Source organism: Doryrhamphus excisus, chromosome 19 (genome assembly GCF_030265055.1).
Source record: "Doryrhamphus excisus isolate RoL2022-K1 chromosome 19, RoL_Dexc_1.0, whole genome shotgun sequence".
In the NCBI taxonomy this organism is placed as follows: Eukaryota; Metazoa; Chordata; class Actinopteri; order Syngnathiformes; family Syngnathidae; genus Doryrhamphus; species Doryrhamphus excisus.
Window position 1 is genome coordinate 16,522,244 of NC_080484.1, and position 11,489 is coordinate 16,533,732.

General features: G+C 45.1%; 1 protein-coding gene across 3 annotated transcripts; it reads left to right on the top strand.

The window, feature by feature from the left end:
- The first annotated feature begins 18 nt into the window (after nt 1-18).
- On the top strand, nt 19-7,100 carry LOC131107589 (zinc finger and BTB domain-containing protein 7B). 3 transcript variants are annotated; one of them, XM_058057769.1, is made up of 3 exons: nt 19-1,877; nt 2,357-3,826; nt 6,171-7,100. In XM_058057769.1, exons 2-3 carry the CDS (start codon nt 2,381-2,383, stop codon nt 6,507-6,509), a joined length of 1,785 nt encoding a protein of 594 aa, XP_057913752.1. In that variant the 5' UTR covers nt 19-1,877; nt 2,357-2,380; the 3' UTR covers nt 6,510-7,100. The 3 variants fall into 3 exon arrangements, with proteins under 3 accessions (XP_057913752.1, XP_057913754.1, XP_057913755.1); XM_058057771.1 differs by having other exon boundaries at nt 19-1,792; XM_058057772.1 differs by having other exon boundaries at nt 19-1,561.
- Nucleotides 7,101-11,489: the final 4,389 nt, after the last annotated feature.

Below are 11,489 nucleotides of genomic sequence, written 5' to 3' on the forward strand. Positions count from 1 at the left end.
TCACCCGACACACAATCCAGGTATGCCTCCCACACTTCATTCATCATTCATCACATTAACATATAAAATGTATGCTCACTACTTATCAATCATCATGGAAGATGATCAATAGAACAAACGGAGTCAGAGCCTTTAGCCTGGTCGTCAGGCTAGCGCTAGCATACAAAATCCGGTAACATTTTACCGTCTGATATGAACTTATGCTAGCCAGCTAGCCAGCAGGGTTTTTCTTTTGTTGCTTCTTGCTCAACTATGGTGCATTCAAGGACCACCAAAGTGTGAACAAACATTTTTAGTGAAGTATAAAGACACAAACATGCCAAAATTGGACTTGTATTACTATGTATTTATAAACAATGACTCACTTAGTGATATGTGATATGTGCTTTCTGTGGAAAATAAACTATTTTCTGAGATAAAAAAATATTTTTTGATCAAAAATCCACAAAAATGCTGGATCAATAACAAATACTGTTAAATAGTATTGTAAACACTGTACCTAACGGCGGAAACTAATTGATTTAATCACGTTAAAATATTTAGCTTAAAGTGCGCGCATCCTGTCAAGCCACGCCTATATGTTATGACGTCAGACGGAAGCATAGTGTACTGTTCCCACACACACACACACACACACACGCTATAACATTATTCTGACCCGAACACGTCGACATGAGAGTATTTCCAACAAAATATATCTATCTCCTACTCACAAAACACGTCTCTACTCCTCCACGGAACCACACTTGCTTATTGTCACGACACCACAGCGAAGGTGCGTTTCAGGGACACTCGGAAAATCAGTATCTATCACGGTGTAGTGTACGTGTGGTCAAAATAAAAAGGAAGACAAAGAAAACGTGGATATTCTTACCCCTCAGCAACCTAACTCTTACTGCGAAAGTACAATTTGATGCATTTAAGTACGCTCGGAAATCCCTTTAAAAATATACCTACATTGGAAACCAGTGAATTCGTCGTAAAATACGCGGTGTCTTTGAACGCAACGCTTCATAGTAAGCGCATGATAACATAACGCGGTTAAAAATGTTTATCAAATAATACCAAGTAAATATGTTAGCTTGACTGCAACTTTCAGATCATATTCAGCTGTTTATACTCTGTATCGATTATATTTTTATTCAGAAAATGCAGGAAAAACTGGCATGAATTTGAATAGAATTAGCAAGCATATATAATAGCATTTTGACTATTCCACTACATATAATGATGAGTATTATTGATATTAATGTATGTACTGTAGATAGTATTTTGTGTATATTTTTTGCACCCTGTGAGTACATTACAGAAAGAAAGGTGAGCTCTTATTTTTGTGCGGGTACAAACAGGAAGTGCGAGTCCCGGTGTCCCCCCCACAGAGAGCACACTCAGGTTCGTTGGGGCTGCAGGTTCTACATAGGCTGAACATGGCTGCTGCTCGGACCCGGTAGGCTGCTCCGCCATAGCAACTCCCCCTAACCCCTCCCTCGCCGAGCCCAGGCAGCATCACCCTGCACACGGCTCAGACATATTTGGTCCTCCGGAAGTCTGCACGGTTCGGGTAAGCCAGTCCCTTCCCGACCAACACGGCGGCTTGCATGGGTGGAGCACACTTTGTTTTTTTTTAATGTTTTTTTAAAGATGAAAGCATTAAAAAAAGAGACATTTTAAATCGACTAGAGCAGAGGCAACAGCAGCAGAAGAAGCTCTGGCCGTAAAGTTTGTCCTGAAAAGCGGGAAGGCTCGCTGCTCGGACCCTGGGCTTCTTAAAATGGCTGGCTGGAGGTTCGAGGTTCGCCTGGTGCGAGAGGAAGCACACTTCCTCCTCCTCCTCCTTCTCCTTCTCCTTCTTCTTCTCCTTCTTCTCCACACAAGGCGTAAATATCCCGTGTGCATGCTTCTCTCTGCGTCAGTGTGCCGGCCGGCCGGTGCCGGCGATGTCGCAGGTTCGAGCTCCGGCAGTCGCGGCGCACTGACAGCTCGCACCCTGAACAGTGCGTAATGGCGTCCCTACGCGGACACCTTATCGTCTCTTAGCGCTTTCTCTCGTGAAAAGTATTCTGACTTCTACGTTCTAGATGAGGAAGTAGACGAGAGAGGACGTGGTTCAACTACCCCCCCCCCAGCTCGACCTCGTTGAGATGTTTTATTGATTAAATCATTTACCGTAACGTCAATGAACGCCACATCGAATAGGACGCTTTGTTATTGTTTTTTTTTTTTTTTTTTTTTTTTTTTGCTCCGAGCTCACGTGCACGCTCATTAGCATATCCCGCTTCTTCACTTGACCCCGATATTCTCCCAAGTGCACGTGTCACCACCTCCAAATCTCTCCTTGTGTTCTTTTTCATTGTAGCTCTCTAAATGGCTGTGACCCAAAATGGCTTCCCAGTTGGCTGCAGTGCTGTCAAGAGGCGGTCCGGAGGTCCAAAATGGTGGAGAACCAGCCAGGCCTGTCACAGAGGACTCAGAGGGTGCCCTCCCGTCCGACTGGGATGCTGTGCCAATCAATGGGAGAAAGCCACATGTGGGCGGGACTTATGAACCTGCCCTCCAGGAAGCCGGTGATGAACTAAGGCAGCCAATCAGAGCCAAAATGGTGGCTCACGCCTCTGCCGCCACCCTGACCAAAGATACTGGTTCCTGTTTAGAAACAAACCAAATATCTGTTGCGAAGACCAGCAAGGAGGAGGAGATGCTTCGATCTGATTGGCCGGTGCTCAACGGCGTTAAATTACAGCCCGGGACAAAACGGGCGGAGGAACAGAGCGAACCGCTGGACCTGAGTCTACCCAAGAGACGTGACAACCGAGAGACGAGATACGGACGCTTTCTGGACGCTTGCGAAAGCTCGCTGATCATGGAAGTGGACGAATACGACGGCGAGGCCGACAGAGACGTGGTGGAGGAGGACAACGAAGACCTGCCCTCCTTTTTCACCACCTCAACCAATGATCTTCTCCTCATCGACGACCAGGGCATCCCGTACACTCTCAGCCCGGATGGACTCAGGGTGCCACAAGTGGACGCCCCCACGGCGTCCCGGGCCCCTCAGACGGCGGGGGTGTCCTCAGAAGAAAACCTCAGCCAAAGTTTCGACGATGCACCTTCTCGTCACCTGATGGCGTCGCCGGTTGTGGATTCGCCGCCCTCCGACACCTTGCCCCCGGTGCCCGGTCAAGCCATGCAGATCCTCACCGGCGCCTCGTCCGGCGCCCCCATTCTGTTGTCCTCGGCGCCGCTCAGCCTGTCTCTTGCGCCCGGTGCTTCCGCCCCCATGTTCCTTCTGCTGTCCTCAAGTGAGTCTACCTCCACCCCGATCGCGGTCCTAGATCCCTCTACGGGTCAGTTGTCCCAGATCGCCGCCCCCGTCTCCTTCACCCAGGGGAACCTGTTGCCTCATCTCGCCGATTCGCTCTGTCACGCAAACTCCCGTGGAAGTGAAGCCATATCCGCCGAGCAAGTCTCAAACCCGAGCGACAAGCCATTGACTAGTTTGACCCCCGACCCCTCAGACGTCCAGTCCCCGGCCCCTGACCCCCAACCGGACACAGAGCACTTACCTCTGGACGACCATCTGTACTTCTCCAGTTCCGCCGCTCCGCCGTCGCCGCCCAAACTGGAGCCCCTCGACCCGCCGGACCCTCTCTCCCCTGCTGACTCGCCCAACGACCCGGCCGCCCGCCGGGTGCTGTACTGCCAGCTGTGCCCGAGGGTCTTCTTTTACCTCTCCGACCTGGAGCGCCACCGCATCACACACTCGCAGAAGAAGCCGCACGTTTGCCAACAGTGCGGCAAAGCCTTCAAGCGCTCCAGCCATCTGCAGGTTAGACAAACAAACATGGCCGCCGTGTCAAAACGGGGGTAGGGTTAAATCCACGAGTCATGTGACACACAGCTGCCTAATGTTAGCTTAGCTTTTAGCATTAGCTCCTCAGTGGGATTGACCGGTTATTAGCAGAAGCATTTTATGCTAACATTAAGATCATGTTGTGGTGCAAACATGGCCGCCATCAAAACAGGAAGTCTTGATATGATTAGTCATGAAATAAATAATTATGCTAACTTTGGACAGTAATTCATATCCAATATTAGCATGTTTATCAGCATTTTAAATCTTTAGCTTAACTATAAACTGTGATGCTAGCAAAAGAAACCACAACAAATGAGTAAGCAGAACTAGCACTGCAAATGTAGTGTTTTTATTCTTCCCCATTTCCCAGAGACTAGTCAGGTTTAAGTGACTTTGAACGCACCAGCGCACAAGTGCAGTAAGGTACCATACCGACGGCAAATATGCTATTGCCGTCAACATTCATATGAAAGTGTTATCCTCGGGTGAAATCTACCGTATCGCTGTCGGCACACCTGAACAATGTGAGGGAATCCAATGGAAGATCTGGATGAAAATGATCCGCTGGAACTTCCACCGCTCTGACGTGAATGTAACAACATGTTTTGTTATTAGCGTGTTTTGCACTGCGGTAGAACCGCCCCAAATCACACTTGAAGGTTGTTTCTAATGTTTTGGCTGTACAAGAGGTGACACAATATTAGGAACAAGCCCTCATTTATGGCGATTAATCGGTTGCAGACCCGGCCGCGATAAGTGAATTTCCGCGAAATAGGATTCAATATAACTAAACAGAATATTTTTGTCGTGATGGCATAGAAAAGGGTTTCCTGTTTATCCTCTAAATAAGCTTTTTAACATTATTAGAGACCTCTGGACATGGAATAACACCCCTATAGTCACCTTTGCACTCCTATTACCCAATATAGTAGACATAATAAGAGAAAAGACATTTTAGACATAAATGACTTGCTTATGACCGTATAAATACACCTTTTAACATCATTAGAGCCCTTTAGACATGAGATAACACCCCTATAGTCACCTTCACACTCATATTACGCAATATAGTAGATATAACAGGGAAAATAAGACATATTAGACATAGAAAACTTGTTTTCTAATCTTATAAATAGGCTTTTTTTACATCATTAGAGCCCTCTAGACATGAAATAACACCCCTATAGTCACCTTTGCACTCCTATTACCCAATATAGTAGACATCATAAGAGAGCACAAGACATATAAAACATAAATGACTTGTTTATGACTGTATAAATACACTTTTTAACATCATTAGAGCCCCCTAGGCATGAAATAACACCCCTATAGTCACCTTTGCACTCCTATTACCCAATATAGTAGACATCATAAGAGAGCATAAGACATATAAAACATAAATGACTTGTTAATGACTGTATAAATACACCTTTTAACATCATTAGAGCCCTCTAGGCATGAAATAACACCCCTATAGTCACCTTCACACTCATATTACCCAATATAGTACCCAATATAGGAGACATCATAAGAGAGAATAAGACATAAATGACTTGTTTATGACTCTATAAATACATCTTTTCATCATTAGAGCCCTCTAGGCATGAAATAACACCCCTATAGTCACCTTCACACTCCTGGAACCCAATATTGTGTATATATAATATAGTAGATATCATAAGAGAAAATAAAACATATAAGACCTAGAATATTTGTTTACCACCTTCTAAATACACTTTTTAACATGGTTAGAGCCCTCTAGACAAGAAATAACACCCCTATAGTCACCTTTACACTCCTACTACCCAATATAGTAGATATAACAGAGAAAATGAGACATATTAGACATAAGTATGATGTACTATGTAACTATGTAACTATGTGAGTAAGATAAATACGATACACATAATTAGAATAAATACGACAAATAAGATGTAATAAATAAAAGTCACTGGAGTTTCCTCGGGGACCTTAGTGCCAGGCGGACAGGAAGTGATGTCGGAGGTAATGGGTTGCGTTTTAGACGCGGCCAGGTTGTTATTGTGTGTGAATATTATTATATTAATAATCTGGCGACACCTAGTGGTCAATGTTTAATACTACACGCACAGTTAGAGTTGTATTTGTATTTTAGATCATTTAGGTATTTCGTTTCATGCTTGAAAATACTTCATTCGGGGGTAGAATACGTAGAATTAGCAAACTGGACTACTACTAGACTACTAGACCGCGTTCAAGCATGAAGCAGCCGCCATTTTGGAATGAACGGCGCCAGCGAGGCACCGCCGTCACGTGACAGTGTTTGTCCCTCCCACAGAGACACAAGCACATCCACACGGGCCAGAGGAACTTCGTGTGCCCCATCTGTGCCAAACGCTTCAGGGAGGCGGGCGAGCTCCAGCGCCACCAACGGGTCCACACGGGAGAGAAACCCTACCAGTGCCAACTTTGCCACACGCGCTTCGCCGAGCGCAACACCCTGCGGCGTCACACCAAACGCAAGCACCCTTACCACCAGGTCGCCATGGAGATGCTCAACGAGCGCGGCGGCGGCGGCGGCGTGCAGGCGGGACACGGGGAAGAAGAGGAACCCGCCGAATGGTACAGCTCCACTGTGTCGCATTTGGAAAATTCCGAGTCGGAAACGGAAGCGTAACTAGCGTACAAAGACGGGAGCACTTGCAATATTTCTGGGATTCTTTCTCTGAATGTATGTTATTCCCATTCCCATTCCATTTCACTGCCAACCATACTTTACTGATGGTCCTCTGGGTGCACGCCACTTCCCTTCCCGGGAAGCTGAAACCAAACCCTAAAAGGTCCTTACTTTACCTCCATGACCCCTCTAGCATTCATTTTCAATGGCTTTCCTTTTCTTTACCGCACTCATAAAGTCATAAAAGCCAGACGACGTTCTACTTGTCAAGACGCAGAACTATTTCATATCGACACACCTGGAGGATTAGATTTGATTGATGAGTCCTAATCAATATCATCACATGACTACTATCAGGAGAACCGGAGCATAGAGGGGGAGGAGCCGCCTGCTGTGGCCCAGCAAGGTGCACCGTATTCGGGCACATGCTCCGAGCAGCCACTGTGACACCACGGAGGTCTCTGGACAACCTTTTGCACTTTTCTAGCGCTGCGGCGTTACTTTTTCTTTCACCTGTCGGACTATGATGTCATTTGAAATGGATTTCATTGTGTATATATTATATATATATATATATAAACATTTTTTGTTCCACTAAGTTTAATTTATTGATTTTCCGGGGAATCTTACCTCATATTTAAAAATTGGTGTTATAGTTACGTACCAGTGCAGGGCAACCCGTACATTATTCTCCATGCCGGGCGTGGCTGTGGTAGCGCCATTTTACATCGTATATATCTCCAGGATATATGATGCCGGCTTTCCCATCGGCGCTCCGAGTATGAAAAGTTTGGATATTTCATTCATTCATTCATTTTCTACCGCTTATCCTCACGATGGAGCCTATCCCGGCTGTTTTCGGGCAAGAGGCAGGGGTACACCCTGGACTGGTGGCCAGCCAATCCCAGGGCACATATAGACAAACAACCATTCACACTCACATTCATACCTATGGACAATTTGGAGTGGCTAATTAACCTAGCATGTTTTTGGAATGTGGGAGGAAACCCGGAAAAAAACCCACGCATGCACGGGGAGAACATGCAAATTCCACATAGAGATGGCCGAAGGTGGAATCGAACTTAGATCTCCTAGCTGTGAGGCCTACACGCTAACCACCATGCAGTGGAGCGGGCCACATTCACACCCATTCAAATTGCATTATCAATCAATCAATCAATCAATCAATCAATCAATTGATAACCTCAAAGTGCTTCAAGAAAAGAGAACGAGTGTCTTTGAAAATGGCCGCTCCCAAACACTGTGAATCATTTGCACTTCTTTTATGGAACATTTCTACTCCCAGGAAGAACGCTTTTGACACCACGTCTTCTTCTTTTAGTGCTGATTTTCATGTACGTATGTTATGTGATACGTACACTGCACGTGCTCCACGTACATCCTGGGCAGTACTTCACGTACTCCATTCAGCTTTTGTCCAGGATCGCCATTTTAGAAGCTTTTTATCCAATCAAACAAAAGAAAGCACGTGCAAGATATAAATTCCGTGTGTGTTTGTGTGTGGTTGCGTGCGCGCATGCGCGCTGCCAGGAGCCCACGTGGGTTTCATTTCCTCGCTAATGATTTTTTTTTTTTTTTTTTTTTTGCTTGCTGAACTCTTTATGTGGGTTATATTATCACATATTATCATGTTATTCTTATCATAACCCATTCATTGTAATAATGGTGATTATTCTCATGATTAATAAAATACTTTCATTTCATTTGTGACAGGTTAGTGAATCTCATATCATCGCAATATATTTATTTGTATTATATGATCCAATAGTAATTATAATGGTCAAAATAATAATAATAATAATAATGTTTAAAATGAAATAATTTGAAAAAATGTTATTTTCTGGCCCTTATGAGATGTGATTTTTATGATTATTATATTAAATTGCATTTAATATTCACGCTCCAATTGTGAATGTTTGATTGTAGAATTATTTATAGTTAATGTATTCTCTCAAATGACATTGTAGGTGTCAGATGATGTCATTTGAGTAATAATAATTAATAATAACAATTTCAATAATCAATAATCAATCGTATTGAAATGATTACTCTTCTCTTTTCCACGGAGCTTGTCATCAATGTGTCTTTTAGCTGCTCCGGTGCCGCACCTGAGAGACAAAATTGGGGGTAGGTTGAGCCCTGGTAGATTATTATTATTATTTTTATTATTGCACTGTTTGGCCACATGAGGGCGCCATCCCACCACAGCGTTACGACCTCGTCTGGTCTCCTACGGAGGTACAGTATGGCTGCAGAATAAGCTTTACTTTTCACCCCCTACAAATGAAAAATATGTCAATTGTCAATCCCCAAAATATCACGATATGATGTGTTGGAGGCAAAGCTACATGCTAATATTTTGATGAGGAAGCAGAGTGAGAAATATGAGACCGCAAAGGGAAAAGGTTAACATCATGCAAGGCTTGGTTGAAGGATTAACACTGGCGGGAGTGGGGGGTCCTGGGGGGGCGAGTGGGGGGGGGGGGGTGACAGGTGTTAAACAGAGAGGGAGTCCCGGCTGTTGTTGGGGTTGAACTGGGGGGGGGGGGCTAAAAGCAATGGCATCACCCTCCCCAGAATGAGGCGTTTTCTAAACTACTCCATACTTTTCTGTGCGCTCTCATGCTAGCTTTCTCATGCTAAGGTTAGCATTGCTAACACGCTAACATTATTGTAGTAACATTGTAACCGTTTTCACGAGTAGAAACCTACATGAACACGGTGTGCTCTTGTGTTAAGTGTTAGCATTTTAGTGCTAGATTTTAGTGCTAGTATGCTAACATTAGCACTGTAGCATATATTTTATGTACTTTTTCAGAAGTATTAACATACAAAGATACACTATCATGTTAAGTGTTGCACACTAATGTTAGCATGTTAGCATGCTAACTTTAGCATATGCCATTCTTATGAATATTAACATAGACAGGCATTTAGTTCTATCACGCTAGGTGTTGTATGCTAACGCTACCATCAGCACAAGTAGAACTCATAGGAACTTGCTGTGCTGCTTCACCCCCCCCCCCCCCCCCCACCATGGCCTCCCTTCCCTACCATGACACGCCCCCACCCCCTATCTCAGTTATGACCTGCTGAACCAGCACACACCAGCCTGTCAGTCAAAAAGAAGGAACAGGTGCTTCGGGGAACGACCTCACTCCCCCCGCCCCCACCCCCACACCGCCCCACCCCACCCCATGCAGGCCAAAGGCAGCACATACATATGTACATAGACAACATACATGCAACTGGAAGCAAGAACTTATTCTTCTATGATTTGCTTCAAGATCCTTGATGTTGCTTTAAATGTTTACCTTCCTTTACCTTCCTTTACCTTTACCTTTACCTTTACCTTTACCTTGACCTTGACCTTGACCTTTACCTTTACCTTTACCTTTACCTTTACCTTTACCTTTACCTTCCTTTACCTTTACCTTTACCTTTACCTTTACCCTTACCTTTACCTTTACCTTTACCTTTACCTTTACCCTTAACTTTACCTTTACCTTTACCTTTACCTTTACCTTTACCTTTACCTTTACCTTTACCTTTACCTTTACCTTTACCTTTACCTTGACCTTGACCTTGACCTTTACCTTTACCTTTACCTTTACCTTTACCTTTACCTTTACCTTTACCTTTACCTTTACCTTTACCTTCCTTTACCTTTACCTTTACCTTCCTTTACCTTTACCTTTACCTTTACCTTGACCTTGACCTTGACCTTGACCTTGACCTTGACCTTGACCTTGACCTTGACCTTTACCTTTACCTTTACCTTTACCTTTACCTTCCTTTACCTTTACCTTTACCTTTACCTTTACCTTTACCTTTACCTTTACCTTTACCCTTACCTTTACCTTTACCTTTACCTTTACCTTTACCTTTACCTTTACCTTTACCTTTACCTTTACCTTTACCTTTACCTTTACCTTTACCTTTACCTTTACCTTTACCTTTACCTTCCTTTACCTTTACCTTCCTTTACCTTTACCTTCCTTTACCTTCCACATGCTTTGGATCATCACTCACCAACTTGACAACACGCAACATCTTCTTTGCTCCTCAATTACACTCAGCACACGTCAGGGGCCACTCTGAAAGGGTGAGGGTGAAGGAGTGAGGGTGAAGGGTGATGGTAAAAGAGTGAGGGCGAAGGAGTGAGGGTGAAGTTGAAGGGTGAGGGTGAAGGAGTGAGGATGAAGGAGTGAGGGTGAAGGTGAAGGAGAGAGGGTGAAGGAGTGAGGATGAAGAGTGAGGGTGAAGTTGAAGGGTGAGGGTGAAGTAATGATGGTGAAGTAGTGAGGGTGACGGTGAAGAGGAGAGGATGAAGGAGTGAGGGTGAAGGTGAAGGAGAAAGGGTGAAGGAGTGAGGATGAAGGGTGAGGGTGAAGTTGAAGGAGTGAGGGTGAAGTTGAAGGGTGAGGGTGAAGGAGTGAGGGTGAAGTTGAAGGGTGAGGGTGAAGGAATGAGGGTGAAGGAGTGAGGGTGAAGTTGAAGGGTGAGGGTGAAGGAATGAGGGTGAAGGAGTGAGGGTGAAGGGTGAGGATAAAGGAGTGAGGGTGAAGGAGTGAGGGTGAAGGAGTGAGGATGAAGGAGTGAGGGTGAAGGGTGAGGGTGAAGGAGTGAGGGTGAAGGTGAAGGAGTGAGGATGAAGGAGTGAGGGTGAAGGGTGAGGGTGAAGGAGTGAGGGTGAAGTTGAAGGGTGAGGATGAAGGAGTGAGGGTGAAGGGTGAGGGTAAAGGAATGAGGGTGACGGTGAAGGAGTGAGGATGAAGGAGTGAGGGTGAAGGAGTGAGGGTGAAGGAGTGAGGGTGAAGGAGTGAGGGTGAAGGGTGAGGGTGAAGGGTGAGGGTAAAGGAATGAGGGTGAAGGAGTGAGGGTGAAGGGTGAGGGTGAAGGGTGAGGGTAAAGGAATGAGGGTGAAGGAGTGAGGGTGAAGGAGTGAGGGTGAAGGGT